At 48.8% G+C, this 27,440-nt stretch overlaps 1 protein-coding gene across 6 annotated transcripts; it reads right to left on the reverse strand.

The window, feature by feature from the left end:
• Window positions 1-770: 770 nt before the first annotated feature.
• Window positions 771-27,020, reverse strand: LOC113617978 (rho guanine nucleotide exchange factor 5-like). Of its 6 annotated transcripts, none has more exons than XM_027101635.1 (16): window positions 26,859-27,020; window positions 18,881-19,721; window positions 16,616-18,478; window positions 15,974-16,025; window positions 15,488-15,552; window positions 15,025-15,278; window positions 10,069-10,229; window positions 9,390-9,542; window positions 8,958-9,087; window positions 8,638-8,712; window positions 8,130-8,219; window positions 6,826-6,983; window positions 6,057-6,218; window positions 4,314-4,384; window positions 2,418-2,522; window positions 771-1,701 (listed from the first exon to the last, which is right to left on the reverse strand). In XM_027101635.1, exons 1-16 carry the CDS (start codon window positions 26,898-26,900, stop codon window positions 1,544-1,546), a joined length of 4,380 nt encoding a protein of 1,459 aa, XP_026957436.1. In that variant the 5' UTR covers window positions 26,901-27,020; the 3' UTR covers window positions 771-1,543. The 6 variants fall into 6 exon arrangements, 5 of the variants coding, with proteins under 5 accessions (XP_026957436.1, XP_026957432.1, XP_026957433.1 ...); XR_003431838.1 differs by adding an exon at window positions 1,855-2,014 and having other exon boundaries at window positions 1,585-1,701; window positions 16,616-19,721; window positions 26,859-27,019; XM_027101631.1 differs by having other exon boundaries at window positions 16,616-19,721; window positions 26,859-27,018.
• Window positions 27,021-27,440: the final 420 nt, after the last annotated feature.

Below are 27,440 nucleotides of genomic sequence, written 5' to 3' on the forward strand. Positions count from 1 at the left end.
GTCATCCCTATTTTCGATTTTTTTAGCAGTGTCAGCCTGTTTAGGATAAATTAATATTAACCCAAACTCAATTACTATAGTGATAACTTTTCTAAGGATTAAGCAAGCTAACTTACATTTGAGGATGGATTAAAAACAAAATGTCTTATCAGAAGTGGTACTACTGTGTCATATCATCATTAATTGGGTACAGGACAAAGTTTACCATATGATTCTTACCTTTGTACAAAGCTGCAATGCCATGCTACTTTCAAGGCCCCCTAAAGATAAACCAGAGTCGTGGAATGTCCAGGGAAGAACCACAGTGAGCCCACTTAAAAGATGATGCTACCACTGCTGTATGAGGGCTCAATATGAGAAAAAAAGGTAAAGGATGATGTTCTTCAACTGAGAAAGGCAACCTGAGGGGAGACACAGAATCATACGTCATAGAGTTGGATGGGAGTCTGGAGGCTAATGGGTTCGATCTTGAATTTTACATTGAAGGAAACTGAGACATGGACAAGCTGCATCGTGGCTGGGCGGTGACTGGAGTTTAGGTCTCGTGACTTGGATTCTCAGACTCTTTCCTAGAATCTAGGATTCTAGGATTCTACCCCATGCTGCTTCTCACAAAGAGGATGAAACAGAGGTAATGATACCTTCACAATAACTCAAGTCAAAATATAAACTCATGAATGGTCAGAGTAGGATTTCCAAATCCACCTAAACTAGCTTAGACCTTAACTTGTGGGTTCAGTAAAAAAGAAGGTTTGAATGGGGTATTCATCACCCATCAACTCATTTTAATTCCTTATACAACCTCTGAGGCCATAACAAGCAGAAAAAGTGCCCAAACTCTGAGGAGTCAAAGAGAGTCGACTACTACCATAACCCAGGTACCACCGTGGTCCTTCATGACACCTAAATCAAATAGCCTGGAATCCTCATAGGATTCCACGTGCTGAACCTTGTTCCAGGGTCTGGGGACAAAACACTCGGAGAAGTGCCAAGTTTATTAGAGTGAGAGAGGATCGCCCTCACACAGCCACCAATGGATCCCAGAGACGCAGGCACTGACCTCGCCCTGACAATTATGGGATGTCTCTAGGGTTGGAAGATATCTTAAAAGGTCACCAGGTTAACCCTCCCAACTGATGTGTTCATCCCCCTTAAACAGCTCCCTCCAGTGGGCTGAGGTCAGATTCTCTTTAACACACGGCCGTGATGGAAACTCTGGTCACTGGAATTGGTACTCTGGAAGCAGAGAACGTTTAAGGACTGCAGGGTAGTAGAAGTAAAGTTCCTTGGCTTAGGGCCCATTGGTCCCTTTTCCTATGAGAAAAGGTTCCCAGAGTCCAGTGCAAAGTCCCTGAAAATCCCCCCACCAAGCACAAAGCACAAAAAATGGAGGCCTGGGACTAGGGACTGGCAGCTCGGTGTCATCCTTGGGTTTCAGAAGGTCTAGTTCCTGGTACAGAAGGCCTCTGTGGCCAGATTCTGGGGCCAGCCCTGTGCAGGAACATCTTGTCCTTAAGCTCAGGGGATTCCTCCCAGAAAACAGCTAGGTCTGCTGTTCCACCAGCTGTAGTTTGGCAGTCTTGACTCGGTGGGCTTCCTTCAGGTTCCGTGCACGGACCTCTGGGTTGGAAATGAACTCCACTTGCTGTACAGGGAACCAGCCTCGCTCCCCATCGGAGAGTCTCATGCCCTCCAGCCAGCCTATGGGCACAGGGTGGGTGGGAAGAAGAATTACCTGGAAAAGACCCACAGTAATTTCCCCCAGACCTCCTTCCCAGAAATTCTTCTGAACTGTAAGGCTGATAGGACTGGAGAGGCCGCAGCCTGGGAAATCCAGCCGCCCCGTGCACTCACCCTGGCTGCTGTAGGTCTGGCACAGTCCACAGCTGCCTGTTCCTGAGCCTTCTCCACTCTTACCCATTGCATTGTATTCTCCCCAAATACATGCTGAAGTTCTAAGCCCAAGTAACTCAGAATGTGGTCTTATTTGGGAATAAGGTTGTTGCAGATGTAACTGGTAAAGTTAAGATGAGGTCATACTTGAGTAAAGTGTGCCATTAATCCAATATAATTGGTATCTTTATGAAAAGAAGGAAATTTGGACACATACACACACACACACAGAAGGAAGAGAGAGAGCTCGGAGTGATGCTGCCACAAGCCAGGGAAGCTGGGGCCACCAGAAGCTGGAAGAAGCAAGGAAGGACCTTCCCCTAGGGTCTTCAGAGGGAGCGTGGCCCTGCCAACACTTTGATTTTGGACGTCTAGTCTCCAGAACTATGAGAGAATACATTTCTATTGTTTTAAGCCACCCAACTTGTGCTACTTTGTTAGAGCAGCCTTAGGAAATGAAGACATCCACCCATAGTGTCCCACCTTCAATGCCCAGCCTGCTCCTCATGGATTCTCCCTCTTACCATCACTGCTTTGCTGAGTCACCATCACCACGTCTGCCTTCTCTAGTGCCAACTCATCATTCTCTTGGGGTTTGTAGGCTCGAAGGCACTGTACTTGTGGGGACTCTTTGGAAGAGAAGAGTGTGACAGAGGTTAGGAAAGGTAGGCAACTAGAACATGAGAAAGGACTTGCAGGGGGAGCTTGGGAGGACTTGGGAGAGAGAAAGTTTGGGCTGTTGAAAGTTACACACAAGAAAGACAATTGGAAAAGTCTTCATCTTCTACCAGGGAACAAAATGGTTGATAAGGAAATAGAAATGCCAGACTTGAAATGAATCAAAAATTCTATTTCTCCAGCAAAGATGGAGAAATAGGTTGTGACCACCTTTTAGTGACTCATTATTACAAATAACTGATATTCTGCTAAAGACCCATCTTCCCACTGAAACCTTCCCTGATTGTCCTCAATGGATTCTAAACTCCTTTAAAACTGACTGTCGGGCTTCCCTCGGGGCGCAGTGGTTGAGAGTCCGCCTGCCAATGCAGGGGACGCGGGTTCGTGACCCGGTCCGGGAGGATCCCACATGCCGCGGAGCGGCTGGGCCCGTGAGCCGTGGCCGCTGAGCCTGCGCGTCCGGAGCCTGTGCTCCGCAACGGGAGAGGCCACAACGGTGAGAGGCCCGCGTACCGCAAAAACAAAAACAAAAACCAAAAAAAAACTGTCTATGGCAATCCATTTATCTTTCACCTAATTGTTTCATGTTTGTGTTCTGCCTCTCCAACTAATTTGCAAATTCTGAGTCTGTGACTCATTCTTCATTCTCTTCATGGTACAGGATGTGGGACTAGAAGAGACTTATCCAGTGGGGTTCGAGGGGATCTAAGCAAGGCACTGAACACCCTTCCTCATCTATAAATGGCTGAGTTGATCAAGGAAATTCTGGGTTTTTTGTATGTCTATATCTTCGTGAGCGAGGAGAAATTTCCACAGTTTTGAAGCTCCAAATAAGATGCCCCAGAGTACGCCTGACCCACAGCCGTCTATCGTACATGGGTTTATGGCTTTCTGCTCTACCACACGGCACTGGCTCTCTTAGAAAATAAACAGAACACTGCACTGTTATCTGTACTTGTATTTCCAAAGCTTATCCATATATACCATTCACAAGATCACAGTAAAGGAGGAAGAATTATCTTGCCTTCCTTACCTACTGGGGAACTGAAGCCCAGCAGACGGATTGAACACTGAGCAGAACTCCATTTACAGCCTCGTTCTCCTACTTCCTTTTACAAAGTTCCTTGTATTTGTTTGTTCTTTTGAGTCACTAAAGGCTCAGTGTTCCTTTGAATTCAGTTCCTCTTGGATATGAATTAGAGAATCCTTGCTGGACGACAACTGTGGGGCTTACATGAGACCGAGAAGTCCATTCTTAGCATGAATGCAGACACTTCCTAATGTGTGTGCCTGTGGTTGCCCATGAGTACCTGGAAGCCTGGGGTAAGGGCAGTGTCTCAGGTCGTCCTGTACAGGAGGGGTTGTGGTCGGGACAAATCTACTGTGTTGCTATCCTCCCCAACCCCTACTCCAGATGGACTCTCTCCCCCTATTTCCCCAAGAACTTCAAGTCAGTAAAATCTAAATATCTATCTAATCTACAGATATTTTAAAAGAGCAAACTATTGCCCAAGGCAAGGAATGTATGGTGCTGGGGAGGAGGCACTGCCATGGTGATGAGCAACTTTAAGCAGATGCATCCCAGGTGTTTAAGTTCCAGTGACCAGCCCTCCACTCTGAAATTCTGGACAAAAGTAATAAACAGAAGCCTCCCTGAGTTACTACCCAGCGTCCTAAACTCCTGCATCTAAAGGAGACTTCTGACCCCACCATTTTTCTCTCCCTCTTAGACCTTCACTCACCATAACACTCCAGAAGGTCCAACTCCTCTCTTGGCATGGCCAAGGCTGAGATCCAGCGAAGCTTTTCACTTCTAGAAAACAAAGCAGGGTCATTGCTTCAACTGCAGCTCTGGTGGGGGGAGGGGCGGGTATAGGACAGGGGCCAATGATAGGGAAGGGAAGGGACCGTGGGAAAGACTTGTCTAGTTCAAAAAGTTGTCTAGTTCAGTGATATCCAGGACAAAAGTCAATGGGACTCCACTTGGATGGAAATTTGACAGGATCATGAACTATATGTTCATGTGTCTTATCATCCTTTATCTTTCCCCCTCTCTTTCCAAGCTTATCTTCTTAATGGCATCTCGTATCTTTCAAGTAGGGGCATAAAGTCAACTGTCAATTATGCACATGTAGATTTTCCATTTTGGGAAGTGTACTAAGCAAAATGTTCATCTCAGTTGAGATTCCCGCTACCACTTTGCATACTTTTTGACACTCTTCTGCTTACCTTCCTTCAATCAAATATCTCAGAGACGAAAATTATTCTGTAATCATGATTAGATCAGGGAGATATATCTACTATTGTTTTGGTCATGTAATATAATCCAAGCCTAATTTTGTAATTATCTGAAGGTTTTTGTATTACCTTCACCTCTGCTTCCAAACATCCTGGAGTAATTGAGAGCTGACACTATTACCGTTCCAGGAAGATGCTGCCCAAAGTGCTACACAAAGAACACGAGTCTGTATCTGATTACTTCACTTAGGTGACGTTTTGCACCTGTACCAGCCCCTCTGTTCCATAAGTGAGGGCAGGTGTTTTTTGTTTTTTATTTTTTGTGTGTGTGGTATGCGGGCCTCTCACTGCTGTGGCCTCTCCCGTTGCAGAGCACAGGCTCCGGACGCACAGGCTCAGCGGCCATGGCTCACGGGCCCAGCCGCTCGGCGGCATGTGGGATCTTCCCAGACCAGGGCACGAACCTGCGTCCCCTGCATCGGCAGGCGGACTCTCAACCACTGCGCCACCAGGGAAGCCCGAGGGCAGGTATTATTGATCCTACCCTGACGTGTCTTCTAAGGGACAAAAATGCAAAGTGTCTACAACATAAGGATGTTCAGACCACTAAGTATCTTGTCAAACTTTTTAAAGAAGAGATTTCTTATATCTTTTATAACAGCAATAATAGCTACAATTGTTCATTAAGTTAGATACTGTGTACCAGATTTTATAGGTATTATTTTTAATACTCTTCACAGTGTTTATATGTGTGAATGTATTTTATTATTATTAATATTAAAAAGATGAGCAAATCAAAATTCTCAACGCTATGGATTTCTGCTCAGCAGAGGACTGGGTTGGAAGGTGGGAGCAAAGAAAGCGGAAGGCCGCCCAGTGCTTACCTTTTTCATGTCTTATTCACATCTATGCCCCACCAGCCTTGGGCACTGAGGAATGTCTGGCTTATACACATTCAATTGTGGACGTCAGTAATCCAATTACACAGACTTTGCCCTTCTTAGCATAATAGACGCTAAGCCTTGGTAGTGACAGCGACTTTACACCCTCTCCCACCCAGTCTCCTATAAGTCATTTATTAGCTCTAGAAGTTTGGGTTCAGGACGCTCTATAGATGCTCCCCAGTCCAGAATGGACTAAGCGGTACTGTGGCTGTTTTCTGGACACATTTTCTGCCTTGGTCCCACTTCCTTGCCAGGCTGTCCTCCCTCCCTTCCCCCCAGCTCCCCTGCCCAGCCCCATCTCACTGAGTCTCGGTGCGGAAGAGGAACTCAGCCTGGGAGCCCTGTGCGTTGTCCCGCAGGAAGAGTCGGAAGAGGTTTTTGTGAGGTCCATGCAGCTTCATTTCACACTTTTCCCCTCGGACGGAGGAGAAGGGAGCGTGGTCAAATACCAGGAAACGGCTACCCCTGCAAAGTACAAGGCTTTTCAGCCCGACTCTAGGGTTATCATGCTTCCTCCACCCTCATATCTTTTGCCAATTCAAAATCCCTGGCCTTAGCATCCGCAGCCTGCAAATTCTCATAAAAACCATAAGATGGTGTCAACTTGCTCCCAGAAGAGATTTGTCAATGGCTTGGCAAAGCACATATCCAGTGCAATGGATGCTTTACCGCTTCAAAGAGATGAAGAAACAGAGCCAATATAAAGTTTCTAAGGCCCTCAGGACAAGAGAAGTGGCTAAGTGTCGATGCTAGGCTAGTAGGCTGAGCCCAGCCCAAAGAAAGCACAAACGGACTGATCTGAAAATGGGATAAGCTAATTTGCTGCCTTTTGCTCTGTGTCTATAACATGGTCCAGGTCCTGCCAGGCGATCTCGGGATATAATTCGGTGGGATCCCCTTTTTTGCTCTGGACCATTTTCCTCCTCTCTGGGTCATGACCTGGCCTCCACGGGATGAGCCACTGAGAAGTGTTCCTCTATAGGCACATGACCCTTCCCTGTCCCTTTAGTGCTTCCCTCCCGCCTCCTCCCATTTCCCCCTTGTGCTCTGGCCTCCCATTCCAGTCACTGACTCTCGGGGCCGAGACAGCAGCAGACAGTCATTGAAGAGGTGCAGGTGGACTGGGCGTGCGCTCAGCTTCCTCCGCAGCCCTGGGGAGACGCTGAACTCCAGGGCCGTCAGCTCCCCGCTCTTCACCAGCCAGCGTGACTGTGAAATGAGCGGGAATATCTACAGAGCAGGGAAGAGAAAGAAGACGGTGTCACAGACGGGACAAGCACGAGGCTTTCTCCCGGGCCTGCCCCCCTCACCATGCCTCTTCCTCATAAGTCCCGCCCCTGACAATCGTCTCTTTCACATCTTCCTCCTTGCTCATGACCCATCCACTTAAACTCTGTTTCTCTGGTTCTCTCGGAACCGTCTAACTACCACTGTCTACTGCGGCGTAGCTCCCACGTCCCCAGCTTAGGCAAACGGAAGGTGCCTATGGTCCATCCCAGGAGAGTGACTACACGAGAAAGCTCAGCCCTGGAAGCTGGAACTGAAGAAGAGATGGGAGAACCCGACTGGGGCATGTGAACAAACAAAGCAGAGAACAGTATGATATGTCTCTTCGACGTTAAAAGTTGAGGGTGGTTCTGACATCCGTTCTTTCTACGATGATAACCAGGGACAGGAGAGAAGCAGTCAGAATCAGATGTGGGGATGAGAATAAAGAGAACCGGTGGGGTCTGCCTAGAGCTGGAGTTTGGGTAGTGATAAGGGTATTGAACAATGATTAATATGTAGATAAGGGATTTTCCCTCTCTTCTTGGGAGGTAAGGATGGTATCTGTTCTGAGTTGAAATTTGAATGTGGAATGTCTATTTTATTTGGATGAGAGATTTCGGCTCTATATTTGGATTCAATTTTATACTGCTTTGGTTAGACTAGACAGAGACGTAATAAAATATTGAATAATTCAAGTACCACAAATGTATCTTTATAAAGGCTTACATTGATAAGTTCTCTCTCATCTGCCCAGCTCCCAAAGGCACCCTCTCCCCCTCAGGTAAGCACTGTCCTTTATTTCTTATGTACCTTTCCAGAGTTTCTTTCCGTATACACAAGCAAATGCATACACAGATTTCTACCCTACTTTTTCACCAAAGGTAAGATACTATATGACACACATAGGGCTGCATTTCCCCTTTCGCACTTAACAATATATCGTGGAGACTGAAGTAGGCATTTGGGTATCCCAGAAACAGGGCAGAACAGAAGGTGTGCAGAGATCGGGTTAGAGGCTGGGATGCCGTGAGCAAGATGGTTCTGTGATAGAAGGTGACCTGTGGGATCTGCTTCCCGGCAGGGTGGGGACCCAAGGGACGAACTTACTCTGCACTCAAACTCGATCTTCTGGCTCAGGTAGATCAGCTCCTCCGTCCGTCGCATCCGCTGGACGTTATTATTGCAGTCTCGGATCAGCTGCGTGTTCAGCAGGGTGAAGAGAGAGGAAGAGATCCCTGTTAGGGGCTTTGGTTTTGTGTCCCCTGCAAGAAATCTGGAAACTGGCTGTGATTGGCTTTAGTCTTTGCACCAGCCTGGAAGGGAGCCAATACAGCAAGACGCTGAACCTCTAGGACTACGGTATACTTTGTAGAGACCTGACAGAACATTCCTGGGCCGCGTGAAAGTAAGATTTAATCTGGGGATTGTGGCAGGAGAGCATAGGCCCTTGGCACGGAGTGTCCTTGAGGCTGTGGGGTGTGAATGCTTGGAGGTTTGGCGGGTGCAGTGAGGTAGCTGAGGGGCCTGTACTTTCTGGAGTCATGGGTCGGGGCAGGGGAAGAGTTCTCTGTGAAGGACAATCCCGGGGTCCGAGTAGGGGTTGGTAGCTGCCTACCTCCTCCAGGGCGTGGTGTGCCTTTGTGGCCTCTGCTTCCTCCGAGGAGCCAGGCTGTGTTCTCTTCAGAATGTTCTACAGAACAAACCGTAGGCGGGAGCCAGATGGAAAGAAGGGATGGGCAAACAGGAAGAGGCGATTGAGGGTGGGTGAATGGAGAAGTTCAGGAACAAAAGTTTAGCAGCAAATATTTCTGAGAAAGGAGAGTGGGGGTGGTGATACGGAAGACCACTCACACTGTCCACAGCGGGTGGGAGAGTGGCAGGAGAAAGGATCGTCCTTTGGATTAAGGGGGTGGGCTGAGGTGGGATCTGCTCTACCTGGAGCAGTAGCTTGAGACGGGTGATGCGCTGGAAGGGCAGAATGAGAAAGGACTTGAGGGAAAGGCGTTGGCAGATGGGGTCACTCTCCAGCTTCTCCAGGACCTCTCGGAAACTGCTGTTGCTACTCCTGTGTGGGCAGGGAGCCTTGGGTGAGGAGGGGTTGGCGAGTATTGGGGGACACAGTGAAGGCGTGGGGAGTGGGGGCTCGGTGGAACACCTGTAGGTTGGGAAAGAATGGTGTGGTCCAATGTACAGGAGCCCCAGATGTGATGGCTGAGGGCGTCTGATCTGGAAGCGGGGTGGGCTTGAGATCACAGAGCAGGCACAAGAACGTGTGCTCTCGGGGTAGCCCTCTGGGCTGGGTATTGGGGGTCTGGTGCAAGGTCACTGCAGGGCCCACGTGGGGACGGGATGGGGATCAGGTCTCACAGCAGTTTTTGGAAGGTGCGTTCCTGGTAGGTCTGGTTGGTGACATAAGGCAGGTAGACCCGGCGGAAGTTGGGGGCATGGCTCAGAACCACATCACACACTTGGAAGGTGAAGATGTTGCCCTCAAAGTTCTCTTCCAGGTCTGAAAGGAACCTGTACAGGATTAAAACAAGTCTCATCAGACTTGTGGGTCTCAAGTGAGGAGTCGGCTGACCCCTGCTACAGCTTGAGCTTGTTACTTCTTCCCTCCATTAGTCAATAACTTCTATTGACTGTCCTTAGCTCTGTGTTGCTTGCCATGCACTAGAGTTCTCTCCAAGGCTGCCGCTCATTTGCCCCTGATCTAACTCTCTGGTACTAATATCCCATTTCTTGTTCTTCTTTTCATCCTGTTCTGGTTTTCTGATCTTCAGATGTTTCCCACGTCATCTCCAATGCTCTGCATGCCCACAGCACATGCAAAACCTCAACCCAGGAAGCATTTCTCATTCGTTTACCCATTACTATTCCCAACCACCCACCCACATTCTCCTCTCTTTGCTCTCTCTATCCCTGTAGCCGCTGGGAATCATGGAGGGAGCAATGAGAGGGTTCTGAAAAAGGAAAAAGCCAGTGAGAGGTTTACAGACTAAAGAGAGTGAGGCTGAGTGAGTGGTATTTGGGAGAAGGGGAAGCTCACATGGTGCTGACGTCACGCACATCCTGTAAACGAGAGAAGAGCCATTGATGATCCTGGTTGGAAAGGGTGGCCCGGAGCTGCTCTGAATGTTGGAAATGATCCACGGCTATATGTAGACTGCGCAGGTAGGAGGCCTCTGACACAATCAGCTCAAATTTGGCCTAGGAGATTAGGGAGGAGGAAGACTAATTAAAAACATTTATTGAATCCCTGGCGTATGTTAGCCACTGTGTAATATTTCAGGGGTAGAGCGGTTAACAAGACAGATCCTTTTAGAGCTCACAGTCAACACCAGAGTCCAACCTGATATCAGGGAGGAGAGAGAAAGAACCTTTGAAGCTGAGGGAAAAACATGTGCAAACCCTCAAAGGTGGAAGAGAAAAAGATGCTTTCAAGAAACTCAAATAAACTGAGTATCCTTGGAACCAAGGCTACCAAAGTAGTGGCCGGAGATGAAGCTGGAGAGGCAGAGAGGAGGTCTGGAGGATTATGTAAAGAAGGTAAAATAGTTTAGACTTAAGACAGTGGGGTAATGAAAAGAGGCTTTATGTATGGGACTAACTTGATCTAATTTGTTTCCTATTGTATAAAGATATTTCTGAGCACAGTATGAAGAAAAGATTAGAGGGGGGCAAGAGAGCCATGTTAGGGAAGCGTCATAGTAATTCCAGAGGAGAGATGAAAGTCTAAATAGCCATGGGGATGGGGAGAGGTAAGCCAATTTCATAATTATATAGGAGAGAGATTTGGAAGGGCTTGTTTATTTGCTAGAAATAGGGGCTGAAAGAACAGGAGGAGTCAAAGCTAATGCCTCAGTTTTTGAGTTTAACTGGGTGAATGACAGAGTTCCTTACTGAACTAGAGAACTCTGGAAGAGGAACAGATTTAGGGGATGAAGGTAATCTGAGGTTTGAGGAGCAATGGAAGGAAGCAGGATGTTTGAGAAGGAGATGGCGCAACTGTGGTTTAATGGAAACAGCCCAGTTATTGGGAAGTTCCAGCAGGAGACACAATGACTCACAGCCCTATTCTCTATTCTTCATTCAAGTATGCAGCTTCAAGACAGATGCATGGACAGGAAAGAGAAAGAACACACACACACACACACCATGGTGGTGACTTGGATAACTAATGACATGGCTGGAGGCCGCTCACACACGACAACACTGAACCAGGACACTGAAGGTTCATTTGCGTCCTGGCTCTGACATTCGCTGAGTATATCACTTTGGGTGGCTCAGGTACCCTCTCTGAACCTCAGTTTTCTTATCTGTATAGATATAGTGACCCTCTCCTCACAAAGATGTTGTGACAGTCAAAAGAAATGGAGTCAGTGAAAGCACTTTTTCCCAGAAGTGCTCATTCAGGAAAGGAACATATGTGTATAAGTATAGAGGCTTTTCTTCTCAGAAATGTGAGACCAGGGCTGGCCTAGGAGCCCTGGTGGACTTCCTTGAATTCTGGAGTTGGTGAAAGAGAGCTAGGGTTCAAATCATCTGCCCACTGTTTGGTCCATAAATATGGGCAGACCAGTGATTTTCTAAATATCTTCCATATGCTTTAAACGTTGAGGTCAGCACAAGGCCCCCAAGTGTGAGCTTCAAAAAACCTAAAAATGTATATCTGTTTGGCTTGGTAAAAGCACTGTTTATCCATAAGTCCTTACGGCCAAAATTTTACTCCTTCCCACTTCTGAAAGAGGGAGGATATGGCACTAATGTGTGTATCAAACTATATACCAGATACCATGCTAAAAGCTAAATAGGTGTTGTTTCATTTAAACCACACAGCAACCCTGAAAAGTAGTCATTATTATCCTTGATTTTTAGATGAGTAAACTGAGATTTAGTGAAGTTATATACCTTGCTTAATGTTACACAGCTAGTAAATGGTGATCCAGGATTTAAACCCAGGTCAGCCTGATTTGAAATTAAAGTAGCAAATGTTTTGTATACAGTGTTAGGAAATGTTCTAATCTCATTATTTTACAAGTAGCTGTCCAGTTTTCCCACACTTATGAAGAGACTATCTTTTCTCCATTGTATATGCTTTCCTCCTGTGTCATAGATTAATGGACCATAAGTTTGTGCGTTTATTTCTGGGCTCTCTACTCTGTTGCATTGATCTATGTGTCTGTTTTTGTGCCAATACCATACCATTTTGATTAGTGTAACTTTGTAGTATAGTCTGAAATCAGGGAGCATGATACCTCCAGCTTTGTTTTTTTTTCTCAAGATTCCTTTGCAATTTGGGGTCTTTTGTGGTTCTGTATAAATGTTAGGGTTATTTGTTCTAGTTCTATGAAAAATATAATGGGTATTCTGATAGGGATTGCATTAAATATCAACTCAAAATGACTTAAAGGCCTAAATGTAAGACCAGAAACCATAAAACTCCTAGAAAACATAGGCAGAACACTCTTTGACATAAATTGTAGCAGTATTTTTTTTTATCTGTCTCCTAAGGCAAAATAAATAAAGGCAAAACTTTTAAAAATGGGACTTAATTAAACTTAAAAGCTTTTGCATAGCAAAAGAAACCACTGACAAAAAGACAAGCTATTGCAAATGATATGACTGATAACGGTTTAATACCTAACGTATATAAACAGCTCATAAAACTCAATATCAAAAAAGCAAACAACCTGATTAAAAAATGGACAGAAGAACTGAATAGACATTTTTCCAAAGAAGATATACAGATAGCAAACAGGCACATGAAAAAATGCTCAACATTGCTAATCATCAGAGATATGGAAATCAAAACTATAATAAGATATCACCTCACACCTGGCAAAATGGCTATCATCAAAGGTCTACAAATAACAAATACTGGCAAGGATGTGGAGAAAGAAAAGGGAACCCTAGTACACCATTGGTGGGATTATAAATTAGTGTAGCCACCATGGAAAACAGTATGGCAGTTCCTCAAAAAAATAAAAATAGAACTACCATATGATTCAGGAATTCCACCCCTGGGTATATATCAAAGAAAATGAAAACACTAATTCAAAAAGACTCATGCACCCCAACGTTCATACCAGCATTATTTACGAGAACCAAGATATTGAAGCATTATTTACAAGAGCCAAGATATTGAAGCAACCTAAGCGTCCATCAACAGAGGAGTGGATAAAGAAGATGTGGTATATATATATACACACACTGGAATACTACTTGGCCACAAAAATAATGAAATTATGCCATTTTCAACAACATGGATGGACCTAGAGAGTATTATGCTTAGTGAAATAAGTCAGAAAGAGAAAGACAAATATTCTATGTTATCACTTGTATGTGGAATCTAAAAATAAAACAAACAAATGTATATAACAAAACAGAAACAGACTCGCAGAGATAAGAACAAACTAGGGTCACCACTGGGGACAGAGAAGAGGGGAGGGGCAAGATAGGGGTATGGGATTAAGAGGTACAAACTACTATGTATAAAATAGATAAGTAACCAGGATATACTGTACAGTACAAGGAAATATAGCCATTATTTTATAATAACTTTAAATAAAAAATCCAAAAATATTGAACCACTATGTTGCACATCTGAAACTAATATAATATTGTAAATCAACTATACTTCAGTAAAAAAAAAATAAAGTGGTAGACATTTTTTGATTGATTACTATGTACTAGGAACTTACCTTTTTTAAAATATTTTTTTAATTGAAGTGTAGCTGATTTACAGCATTTCAAGTGTACAGCAGTGATTCAGTTGTACATATATATATATACATGCACATACAGGTATATACACATATATACGCATACACACACATATATATATATATACTTTTACAGATTCTTTTCCATTACAGGTTATTACAAGATATTGAATATAGTTCCCTGTACTATACAGTAGGTCCTTGTTGTTTATCTATTTTATATACAGTAGTGTGCATCTGTTAATCACGAGCTCCTAATTTATCCTCTCTCCCACCCCAGGTAACCACAAATTTGTTTTCTATGTCGGTGAGTCTATTTGTATGCATATACCACATCTTCTTTAGCCATTCATCTGTTGATGGACAGTTAGGTTGCTTCCATGTCTTGGCTATTATAAATAGTACTGCTGTGAACAGGAACTTACCTTTTTTTTGATTCTCCCAGTAGCTCTTTGCAACCCAGTTTTACAAATGAGGAAACAGAAACTTAGAAAGATCAAGTAATTTGGCCAAAGTTAAATAGCTAGCAAATATTAAAGTGGGCTTCACATCCAGGTTATTTAAGCCAGAACCTAAAATAAATACTTAAACATTGTTCCATAATGCCTTTCCATCGTGCCATACTGTCTTCCCAGGAAGAAAGGTTTTAACCCATATTTTAGATTGATTATTAAGATAAGCTCTCCACGTAAAACATATTAATGGTAGTAACTTAACATCAGACCAACAGCCTTTCCTATGGTCTTGCTATTGGAAGTAAGGACCAAGCAGAGACTGATGGTCATTCAAAAGCCTCTAGAAGACCAAAATCACAGGACAGCTGCAAGGGCCACTCTTCAAGGGACCCAACAAAAAGCCCCTGCATGCTCCTTGGTTGAAGAGGAAAACTTTAGTGTAGACTGAAACCCTGGTTGAAGAAGGAAATTTTAGTCTAGCCTGAAGCTAGACTAACTAGATTAACTAGATTAACTCCACACTCCTCCCAACAAATTCAGGGGCATGGTCACTTTGTACGAGCTCAAACCAATAACAGGGAGGAGTTAATGAACAATGGCGTGAGGAGGTAGAGAGGAGGGAGAGCGGTGACATTCAGAAAGCAATTCAATGGGGATGACTCACTGTCACGGGGTGCACGTGTGTGTGGTGAATACGTGTGTGTGGTGAGTATGTGGTAGGGACAGCCCGCTCATGGTGGCGGAGGGGAGTAGGAGATAAGGACGAGAGCACTTTGCTTCCCTCCTGTAGCCTCTTCCCCTGCCCCACCTTGCCCTGCTAGGTACCTCCTGGAGTTTTTGGTCTTCGTGGGTCATGGAGAGCAGCACCGTGCTATTGCGCACCACGGGGATTTCCTGCCAGAGGGAGCCACTGGAGGCCATGGAGAGGCGTTTCAGGTAGGACTCCGAGGACACCAAGGCCTTTCGGGGCTGCCGGGGGGAGGCGGGACCCGGTGCCTCTGTCAGGCTGTCCAGCCGCTGCTGGCTCTGGATCTCCTTGTTCAGAAACACATCGCTGTACTCCTGGTAAAGCAGCTGAGCTACAGGGGTGAAGAAGCAGGGGAGAGGGAGAGAATTAGGGAGCTGCGGAGTTGAGGCACACAAACAGAAGCCATCGAGCTGCTTCTGGCTCTCCTGGCATCCCTCTCTCCCTACAGATATCCCCGCCCCACGGCTGATGGCCAGGAATCCCTCTCCGGTCTTGGGCAGAACACTCGTGTGGGTCCGCAGTTCTGTTTCAATTACTCACAGGAATTGATGAGCTTGGAGCAACGTCTTGAAAAGCCTCCCATCACCTCCTTTGGCTTCTTCTCCCTGTGGAGTCAAGAAGGGCTCCGTGGTGCTTGCTGGCCTTCAGACACGGAGAAGCCCCAGGTGACTACAGATAAGACAGTCTCTAACCACTGAATGTCAGGGCCAAATCCCCTGGAGAGGCAAGTTGGAGCCTGACCCACTTTTGGGTAGTTTGAAGCTTCTTTGGATGTCAAGCTTTTTTTAGGGGGGTGGGGTTCAGTTCATGGGGCCAAGTGGCCTATAGAGGGATGGGAGATTTGAATCAGTTGACGGAAGCAGATAGATAAAAAGTCTCCCTACACCCTGGAAACCTGGGGTCTGTCTCTTCCCCTCCTTAACCCTAGAAAAGACAGGGTCCCAGAACCATTGTCAACTAATGAAAATCTCAGTATCCTAAGAAAAAAGAGTAAAACTGTATCCATTAGGACAGAGGGTGACTCACCGAAAAACAATGGCATCTGAAAGGCTAGGGGATTTTTCCACGGCTGGACCTCCTGTGTCGGAAAATGGAAATGGGTAAAGTAACTGGGACTTCAGAAGGGGCATTCAGAGAGAGCCAAAGAACATAAGATCTAGAGTGGGAGATGCAGGCATCGGTGTGGGGCGTGGGGGGTGGTAGGTGGGTAAAAGGGCTCAACTGGGAACCTGTGAGAGAGGACAGTGCCGAAGTCGAAAGCATTTGGGGACAATAGTACCAGGTCTGTCCCCGTCCCTCATGTCAGAACGTGAACTGGACAAGTAGAAGATGCCTTCTCTTCTACTGGAAGGACATCAAGCAGGTCTTTGTAACTGGAAAGTAGAGGCGGAGTGGGGCGGGGGGAGGTTCAGAACAATCTTGGGGAAAAGAGATACACAATAAAAGCACCCCATGGTTGGGTGATGGATGGAGACAGAGGGGAAGGAGAAGAAAGGGCAGCACCGTGAGCTCAGAGAGGGTCTCAAGGACTTTCCTCTGCATTGGGGCTGTGTAGGTGGGTGAGCGAAGCCAGCAGGAGGCTGGGGGACAGGAGGCGGATGCGGAAGGAAGGGCTGGAGAGAGCTCGGCCTGACACGAATGTCACCGCGGTCCTTGCCCCTCACTCACCTTTAGGGCCCTCGGGTAGGATGGAGGGTCTGCGCAGGCCCTGCCGGTGCCAGTCCTTGTGCTTACTCGACCCCTCACTAGGGACCCCCACCTGTCCACTGCTGCCCTCCGCTGGTCTCCCTGAGTCCCATCTGTGAGGCCAGCTGGACGCCTTCTCCAGATGGGGATGGCTGGGCTTCTCTGGCTGCCTTGTTCGGCCTAGATCTGACTTCCTCAGGCCATTGGCTCCTTCCTGGGGGAAGGTCCTTCTGAAAGATCTTCTGGCAGGGACCTCAGGCTCTTCCGAGGTGGGTCCCTGGACCTCCAGAGTCCAGGGGGCGGTCAGGAAAGGGGGACTTACAAGAGCTGTCATGTTACTGAAAGCCATGCCAGGGGTCACTTCACTCTTACTCCTACTGGCGGGAGACGAAGAGTCTGTCGATCTGCCCGTGGCCGGAGGCCAGGAGACACGTCCCGCAGAATGGGGAGTGGAGATGGTCCGCTCTTGACAAACTGGCCTGGTCCTGGCCTGACCCCCTGAATCTCCGAGTGCCCCCTGGGCGAGCCTGCTCCTCTCCCTGGACTTTGGGGGTAACGGTGGTGGTTCAGTAGGAGGGTTCGCAACAGGGAGAGGAGGGGGGAGAGGGGGGAGAGGCCTGTAGATCCTGGAGCTCCTCAAAGAAGAAACAGGAGAAGGGTGTGGCTGAGACAAATCGGTAGTGAGGGGTAATGGCTGGTTGTATCTTTGCCTGGGAGAGAAAGAGGTCTGAGTATGGTCGGGGGTGTCCGGGGTAGAGGACAGGGGTCGGTGCTGCCTTGCCACAAGGGGGTCAGGAACTCGGGGCAGTGGGCCTTTGGGGTGGCCGTGCAGCCCTAAACCTAGGGCCAGCGGAGGATGGCTATACCGTCTCTGCGTGGGGACCACGGCAGAGCGAGGGCCGTCTCCCTCCACCGTAGAGCAGACGCGCCTCTTCTCTGGGGCAGGAGGGGGTGGAGGCTCACGGGTCCCCTCATCTACGGAGACAGTGGGCGGGGAAGGACCATGGGCAGGAGATCCTGGGGCAAACGCCGAGGGGTGTGTGGAGGCCCACGGCTGGCTGCTTTGGGGGCTGCCGGGCCTTGCTGGGTTTGACGTCAATCCTTGAGAGTCCTGCCCTGGAGCGGGTAGCGAACTCGAGGATCCCGGAATGATGGTACAGTCCCTTCCGCCTTTCCTGGCCCTTCTTGGGATCACAGAGCCATAGATGGCAGCTTTGGGGGGTCTCTGGGGCAACTCTGAGTGGGAGAAGGAGAGTGATACTCCCGCCAGGTCCGGAGTCGGTTCTGTCCCGTGAGAGCCCGGGAAGGAGTGGCCCCTCCGGTGCTGGGCCGCCCCAGTGCGGTTGCCTGGGGGACCCTGAGGGCTGGCCTGGCCTGCTGAGGGGAGGCCGTGGAGGGCAGCTGCAGGGCTCTCAGAAGCCCCACAGGGAGATGGGCTGTCGGTGGGTCGAGAGGCTCCGGAGGTTTCTGGAGAACATGCAGCAACCCAGGGCTCCCTCCTGGGGAAGGCGACTTGGGGGCCCGCAGAGGATGAGGCAGTCATGCCGGGGGAGACTTCAGGAGGGCTGGGAGGGGCTGACGCTGCTGTCCTTGGAGGGGTCACAGAGACCCCCTCCTCTCCCCGGCTGGATGCTGTCCCCTCCCCCAGCTCAGAGCCCACTCGCGGGTTGCACTGAGCTGTTTCTTGGTCAGGCGACTCCGCGGCAGGAAAGGAATGAGGTAAAGAAATGAGCTGCTGGGACCGTCCTACTAGCTCCAGGGTAGGAGTCAGAGGTGCAGGGGACGGTTCCTCAGCCCTAGGCTCTGTCTGAGTCCCGGAGATCCTGGCTGTGGGACAGCAGGCATCTGGAAACAAGTCATGGGGAGAAGAGACCTCAGGGGCTACCAGCGCCAGTGTGGCAGGAACATCACGCTCTCCTCCTTCCTCTGTAGGCCTCTCTTCTCCCCCTGCCCCCAGGGCGTCCCCACGCCCACTGCCCACGTCCTCGCTTGACCCTGCCTTCTCCTCCTGCCCCTCTACTGGCATCGCTTTCCCCTGTAGACCCTGATCTTCTTGCTTTCCAGCGACTTTCACTGATTTCCCCACTAAGCTTTCATTCTCCTCATACTGGGCATCCACGTTACTCTCCTCTGGCCCCGTCAACTCCCCGCTCTCCTGTTCCCCTTGTTCTAGATCCCTGTGGCCGTGAGCCCTCCAGTCCCGCCCACCAGAGCTCAGACCTCCCAGGTCCCCACTATGGTCCTTGCCTTCTCCTTGCTCTGCAAGCATCACATCGTCTTGAATCTGCTGCTGTTTTTGTCTCTGTTCTTCCTCTGTTCCGCTAACCTGCTCTCCCATCAGCTCCCCGGAAAGCCCATCAGAGCAAACATCCTCCCTCAGAGTTCCCTCCCCATGAAGTCCCCGTCCCTCCAGCTCCTCGGCCGTCTGGAGACACATGGCCCCTTCTCTCTCTGGACTTTCCCGCCTGGTAGGTCCACTTTCCGAGTCCTGCGGCTGGTTGGTCTCCGCAGGGTGCTCTTCACAGCAAGGCCCACATCTGGTCTGGGCAGAGGTGTCTGGGGAAGTTCCCTCCTCTCCTTCGGCTTGTCCGGTTTCCAATATCAAAGAAGGGAGCTCTGGTTTGAATTCCACCTCCACGCTGCTACCCAGTTCACCGGCTATTGAGGCCGTGTCTAGATATTCACCCTGGCTGGGGCAGGCCCAGAGCTCCGGGGGAGCTGGCGGCCTTGCCTGTCTATCTGCTGGGCACTGGGGCCCTGCCTCCTGATGCTCTGGGGTGTCACAGGCCCCAGCCATCAGGCTTTCCTGGTCGGTCTCCACATCTGCAGAGGCTTCGATGGGAAAAGAGGTCATGCTCGCAGTTGCACAGTCATTCACATCCCTTGCATGTCCCTGCTGGGTCTCCAAGAGTCCGTGTCTCTCTGCCCACTGATAGGGTGGGTCCACGCCCTCTTCAGCTTCAGGCCCCAAGGCAGGGGTCTGCCTGCTTCTCATGGGAGCTGCCAGGATAGTACTGAACTCCACTCTGGCAGGAATGGGGGTCGCCGCTCCGTGTTGGGGCCCCTCAGCTTCCATCAGGGCTGAATCCTAGAGAGGAATAAGAGACAAACTTTCTATCCCCTCTTCTGCTTTTATTTATCAGAGGGACAGACCATAGAGAACAAGTGTGTGATGATTTCTTTGGTGCCATTTACTGTCATTCTTTGAGACAAAAAGTACTTCACAAAATAAGCAATCGCCTCTATAAAACTTGTCACTGATTTATTCCTTTAATAAATATTTACCAAGTGACCCTCTCAGTAGTGAACAAGGCAAACACAGACCGTGTCCTCATGGAGTCTGCAGTCTTGCGGGAGAGACAGATGATAAACAATTACATTAGGGCACAAGACCGTTGTCAAAGGGTACCAAGCATTCCCAGTGGTCATTACCCTCTAGATTGTATTATGTCGTAGTGTCTCCCTGTCTACTCTCTGGGCACCAAGAGTGACTCAGTTCCGTATAACTCCCAGACACTGTGAGTGACACACCCTAGATCTAAGAGTCCAGAGAGGCAGTGTCTGGAGGGTATCCTTCACCTAAGCTGCAGAGGGGATTAAAACAGGTCTGGCCATTACGGCCAGCATCTGAGGTACTACAGCATCGTGTAATCTCCTTTACAGAGGGTCTGGATTTCACTCATCTTATTTTCCACAGTGTCTGGCAGAGCCTGTAACTAATTAACAAAAAAATTGTTTTTCAATTATAGAGGCAGCTGTTGGAAAGTGGAACGATAACTAGACTTACTAGATGAGAACCAGAGCAGCTACGATGGGTACCCACTTCAATGAGGGCCATCAAACTGTGTACCCCTCACTATCTTACTCTCCTTCTCTCCACCAACCATGTGAACTCTTCTCATTACTGCCCACATTACTGACCTTCCACCTCTCTTTCTCACCATCAAACTGTGTACCCCTCACTATCTTACTCTCCCCTTCTCTCCACCAACCATGTGAACTCTTCTCATTACTGCCCACGTCACTGACCTTCCACCTCTCTTTCTCACCTTGCAAAGAATTTACAAACCAGCGGAGAGGAACTGCTTCAGTTTCTTGCAATTCAGAGAGACCCACACTTCACTGTGTCCACCCTCCCCCTCTGACAATGCAAGAGCATCCCTCCTCTCTAAGTGCCACCTTCTTTAGCCTTTTCAGGACCTGATGCCGTGGATTATCTCATTCTTTCATACCTTCATCTTCTCTGTTGGAAGCATCCCACCAGAATTTAAGCATGTTCATGTCTTTCTCGTCTTTCCAGTGTGTAAGTGGAATTCTTCACATCTGCGGTCTTCATATCCTCACATCTCACCTACCTCTAGCTGGGCTTCAGTAGCCCCACTCTGCCCATCTCTCCTACAACCTTAACTTGTTAACTCCAAACAAGACTCTAGGGATGCTTATTTTGGTGGTTCTTGCCAGCATGACACTACATTGGACACAAAATTGACATTAGAAGTACTCTTTCTTGTTATTCGTGAGACGTTTTCCTGATGTAACCCCTTAAGTGTTCCCCAATCCTCTACCTGGGTTACTGTGCTCCTCTTTGTAGCACGTATCAACCAGAGTTCACTTTACTTCTCCTCTGTAGCATTTATACAATTATAATTATATAGTTACGTGCGCATTTTGATTTACCATCTATCTCAGACAAGAGGCGGTAAGCTTCACGAGATCAAGAACAATATCTGTCTTGCTCAACTGTCTACACCTAATACACAATACCTGGCCCATACTAAGCACTCAATAAATATTTTTCCATCACAGAATAAAATCCTTATTTCCCTCCTGGCCCGCATTCCCCATATCTAATCAGCCACCAAGTCCTATGGACCCCGCCTCCTGAGTATCCCTCGAGTCTGTCCACTTCTCTCCATCTCCGCTGCTACAGCCTGGTCCACCCTGCTGCCCTTTCGTACCCAGGCCACTGCACATGGGGCACAGCTGGCCGCTGGCCTCCACACGGCTTCTCTTCCCCTATTTCCCAGGCATTCTCGCCCCAGCTCCTGAGTGATCCTTAAAAGCTCCACTTCTAGTTTAAATTCTTCAGTAGCTTCCTGCTGCCATTGGGATGAAACCCAAATATCCATTGTGGGTTACGTGCCCTCCACAACCTGGCTTCCGCCTTCCTCTCCAGCAGACTCATCACCTGTCAACACCTGTCGGTTTTCAGTCCCCTCGGCGCACCTCCCTCTCACCTGTAGGCCTTCACATGTGCTGCTTCTCTACTTGGAATCCTACTCTCCTGCTCAGAGAACCCTTTACTTCTTCTCACACTCACTGCACTTGTAGTTACAAATTTAGTGTCTATTTTCTAGGTGAAACCATGAACTTCACGAGAACACAGACACTGCCATATTTAACTGCTCAATCCCCTCTGCCTGGGGCTTACCTGTCCCTCAACAAAGATTCACTGCATGGATAAATGAAGAAAGGAAGAACACAGAGTTAAAAGAGTGTTGTGCAACTTTTAGTTCTACTTTTCCCTTGCATCCTGATAATTTTCACACAGTTGTAGAAATCATGTAATGTACTTGAACATTCATTTTCTTACCTTTAGAAAGGGGGATAATACACTCACTTTCCAAGGACTTCTAATAAAGATTAAACACGACAACGTAAAAAATTTAAAAGTGCATTGATAACACTGATGGTAATAGAAATGTCAGGGATTGTAAGTATTGTTGGAGAGAGAGAAAGAGAGAACGTGTAGGAGAGAAATACAGGATTTCTGAGCTGGAAGGACTTTTAGAGACACATAGAAAACTTCGCCTAATTTACAGACGAGGAAACTGAACTCAGATAACCTACACACTTGCTCAAGTTTCCTAAGCAAATGTACAGGTGAACTCAAACCAGGGCCTTCTCACTTCAGTCTACCATAGCAACCAGAAGTCCAGCTGTTAGAAAGCTGGCCGGTCACTAGTGCAGAGAAGACCCTGGGGGCTTACAGAACTCACAGCTGCACCTGGACTCACACCTTTCCTGTCTGGTCTAGGCTTAAAGCGGAAACCCACTGCCCCAAAGGCCTGCTGTCCTGTGATAGTGCACGTGCATACACACTTGCATAAACATACATACATACACACGCACACTAAACCACCCTTGCAGGGACTTCCCTGGTGGTGCAGTAGTTGGGAGTCCACCTGCCAGTACAGGGGACATGGGTTTGAGCCCTGGTCCAGGAGGATCCCACATGCTGCAGAGCAACGAAGCCCGTGTGCTGCAACTGCTGAGCCTGGGCTCTACAGCCCAGGAGCCACAACTACTGAGCTCACATGCCACAACTACTGAAGCCCACATGCCGCAACTACTGAAGCCTACACACCTAGAGCCCGTGCTCCACAACAAGAGTAGCCCCTGCAATGAGAAGCCTGTGCACCGCAGCGAAGAGTGGCCCCTGCTCACCGCAACTGGAGAAAGCCTGTGCGCAGCAGCGAAGACCCAACGCAGCCAAAATCAATAAAAATAAATAAATAAAATAAAAATAAACCACTCTTGCAGGTTCTACACAGGAGAGCATGACATCACCACATGGGTACTTCCCTAGCCACCCTGCAGCTGTAGTACGTGACAAGCTCCTGGTCACCTCATAGACACAGATACCCATCTCTATGGGGTAAAGGGCCGTGTCTAACACAAGCGTAATGTGTAGAAGGGCTTCTACGTCCTTTTCCAGTTAATTGACACAGTGTGTGATGTGGCCCCTACATCCAGCCCTAAGTACAAAACACTATAATCACTACAGATGACACTGTTGTGACGTGACCCTGTTTTCCCACCCACATGTTAAATAATATACTTGCTCACCGTAAACACTTTCTGAAACTTGGCTCCCACCTGCCTAAGGAGACCTTGTGATTAAACCCGTAGCCTCCCCTCCCTGGCACGTGTACTGTCCCGGCCCTGTACTCATAGACACTCTCATGTCCTCAAAACGAGCAGCCTCTAAACACACCAGCGTATTTCTGCTATATTCAGGTTACATCCACAGACAGCATGTGCTACTCGAACGTCTTCAGTTCCACTCTAGTGACACCATGTGTGTCTGTCTCCTGCAACCTCACTGACACTATTTCTAACATTACCTTTACCCTTTTGGAAATACTGGTGGTCACCAGCTCAGCCCCCATGTCCCTACACTTGGTCCTGTCCTGTAATCCTATGACAGTCAAGCATTACGAGTCTAGAACGTGATAAAGCTAAAGGAAATCTGGAAAACATGGTTTTGCTCACGTAAGGGCATCAGGAGAGAGGTTTGTTTTGCACTTCCCGCTTTGTAAGAGTCACTTCCTCATCGCCTTCTGCACTGGGGGTGAATAATCATTTTTACCTGAGCACAGGCAAAGACAGAGCGTGGTACCACGGTGATCCGGCCTCCCTCCAGACCAGGGTCATTTTTGCATCTGCTGCCCCTGTTCACACACGACTTCTTTCAAGACAAAGCTCCAAGTCACCCCATTGACACAGCGTGTGACAGAATTCAATAGTCCCCTTAGAGCCCCCAGTACCTTAGCTCTCGTCCATTTCCAGTCACCAGACATCAGTTTGTATTTCCAAGATATCCCTCCTCCTTATCTCCCACCCCCATTACACTGCTTCTTCTTCAATCCAGCGTCAAGTGTCATGGTCCACATTTGAGGACCATGCTTCCTGGATTGTCTAGCAGTGTCAGTTTCAAATATTCTGACTGACACCACAAGTCACTGAGATACTCCTGAGGTTACAATACTCCTGCATTTACACTGTATCGCCTATATGCTATTTTAGGAAAATACCCACCAAATCAAAAGAAATGTTCTCATTTTGATTTCAAACATAAGATCACCACATAGATGGATGCCACCATTCACTGTTTCACATTATTGCCCTCAGTGCTACAAAGACATCAAAATAAGAGTAGCTTTCTGGACCGCTAACGGCTAAGACCTGTGTTCTACCCATTTCCAGAAAGCCCCACCATCCGAGTGAAAACTGTAATAAACACCTCTATCTACCCCTAATGTCTGAAAATATCACATCATCCACTGCCTTGTAGCCCTGATGGGCTCACACAGACCATCATTAGTGGCAATGCTGAAATATACCCCACAAGCCCACCTGTGGCCCTGGTGCCACCCACACAGATGTGAGTGTGAGTGACCGGTTTGTGTCCTTAACATAGGCCCTGACGGTCACCTTGTCCTGGTCCACCTTGTAGACACTACACGTGACCAGCTCCTGTTTACTCCACAGACATGGTGAGTGACTCACCCCTGTCTACACCAGATTCTGTAAATCATCTGTTTGGGTTGACACCACTTGAGTGACACTTGAGTAACACTGATCCTGTTCTTGTCCTACCACATAGTGACTGACCACACCAGACACCATGAATGACATGTTCCTGTCTATCCCACACACAGCGCGCTTAATGCAGCGACTGGCAACCCCGGAGAGACCACGTTGTGGACAGCCATACGCTCTAGGGACCCCTAATCTATAAAGACTCTTGACTATATTTAGAACCACCGTATCCTTTTGATAAGAGGGATTCCTTCCCCCACCTCCTGACTTCTCTCTCTTTCCCACCAAGACAATGACAGACCTTCCTACTGCTGGACAGTCTCACTCAGAATTGACACCCCACATCCTTTCCCCTCCCCAGCCCCCCAAGAATCCCCTCGACGGACATGGCTCCAGTTTCAGGCCCACAGATTGGTTAACGAATGACCCCCATTTTGCCGGGGCCCAGGTGTAGATAAACCAGGAAGTCTGAACAAAGGGCCACATTAGGAGCTGTTTAGCCAGGAGCTGAGATTTCTGGGGTAGCCAAGGATGCAAGACCCAGGACTGCAGTGCGGGAGCAAATGGGGGAAGAAGCTACAAAAGAAAGTCACTCTCCCTCCCTTGTCTGTCAAGAGTCCCAGCCAGAGTTCACTCCTCACTCCTTGCGAGACAGGAGGGCAAATCTGTCTTGGGAATCCCAGATCCAGGAAGGAGAGGAGGGGCCGAGATCTGAGAATCCAGGGGCACCCACCGGGATGGGCCCTCCTAGGACAGTCTTGCTGGAGGGAGGTTATGAATAATGCTCAATACTAGACCTCAGCAGGGTGTTCTAGCACCCCAACTCTGAATAGCTCTCTTCCCACTTCCCCGAGTTCTGAATGCAATGTTGTGATCAACGTGAAGCTTTGGAAGCACTCCCCATATGTGGGGAAACCGGGTGGAGGACAGGGCAGGAGCGGTTGTTTACAGGTTAAAGCACCTCGGCTAACAGGGAAGAGCTATGTACTCAGACATACACAGTATGCGAACTCATAGGAAAATAAGGGAAGGAAGGCCCAGGCCTGGTTAAGAAAACAGGAGGCAACAAAACATCTCCAGGCAGGGAGTACGTCCACAAAGGGAATCTCAGTCATTCCTTATTATAGGGGTTAGCTTTCCCCAGGGCCTAGACTTAGAAGAGCGAGCCCTCATTACCGGCCCGCGGAACACCTAGGGGCAGGGTGCCCGTTTGCAAGGCGGAGACCAGGCCGGAAGCAAATTTTTCCAGGCAAGAACCTTTCATCCAGCTTCCCTCCTCTTCCAGACCAAGGTACTCGGTCCTACACCCCGAGCTCTGCCTATCTGCCCAGCCCCCCCTTTCCGGAGCCTGCGTCGTCCCCGGACCCAGCCGGGGCTGGCCCCAAGGTGAAGGCCTAGATTCCGGCGCTTCCCGCCACTCCCTGACCTCCGCCGGGGCTCGACAGCCGCCCGCCCGGAGACGGGAGCTGCGGGGGAGGAGGGCACCCACCTGGGAAGTGTCACATGCTGTCCTGGCCCAAGAGTCCCCTCGGGTCCCCGGCGCCGGCCGGCAGTCCCCAGCGCAGGCCCTGGCTGCCCAGCCGCCCCGCCCGGCCGGGAGGGAGGGATCTGGTTCTCTTCGGAAGTTTCAGGTGAGGAAACCAGGGACACACCTTCCTGGAGGAGGGCCGGGGCCCCTCCGCGCCGCAGCCTCATTGGTGTGAAGGGAGCGCCCGCGTCAGAGCTGGGAAGTGCTGGCCGGGCCGGGAGGGGAGCCCGGGGCTGGCGGGACAGCGGCCGGCGGGGGCCACCCGAGGGCGTGGGACTAGGAGAGCGGAGCGCGGGGCCTCTCCTGGGCCCGGCTAGGTCTCTCACACCTGCCTGGGTGTTTCTTCTCCCCAGTATTTCTTCAGGTCTTTACCTGAGCCGGACCCATGCCGATCTTTCCCCTGTTGATGTTCATCTCTTGGCCAGTCTGTGTCTCTGAACTTCTGAGTTTCTGTGTCCGTCTGTATTTGCATGTGTATCATCAGGCTTCCATGTTAATTTCTCTGGCTACCTGTCTCTCCCTTTATGAGGAAGGGTGTATCCTGCTCCCTCTCTGCCTTTCTCCCTGCGCCGGCCCCTCCCTCTTCTCCTTCCTCCCTCTGACTCCCTAAGAGGGCGTCTCTTAGGGCCTGGGAACATGCATCTCTAAAACAGCGTGTCCAGGTCTTTCCTCCATGCATTATCTGAGTTCATGTCTCCCAAGGTGTGTGTTCCTCCTGCATTCTCCCCAGGACTTGTGTGTGTTTGTACGTAAGTATCTAAGCCTATGTCTCAGGCCTGTGTGTTTTCTCACGCCTATATATATATTTTTTCTGATATTTTCAGGGAAACCTTGTGTTCTCCTGGTCTCTGAGTCCAAGGCTGAGTGGGTCAATCTTTTTTTTTTTTCCCTGAGTGGGTCAATCTTTATGCCTCTCTGTAGACTTCAAAGAATGCCAAAATATTCTACGCTGCA

This window comes from Aethalodelphis obliquidens, unplaced genomic scaffold, assembly GCF_003676395.1.
Source record: "Aethalodelphis obliquidens isolate GAN/ISIS:26980383/991018 unplaced genomic scaffold, ASM367639v1 scaffold5, whole genome shotgun sequence".
NCBI classification, from domain to species: Eukaryota; Metazoa; Chordata; class Mammalia; order Artiodactyla; family Delphinidae; genus Aethalodelphis; species Aethalodelphis obliquidens.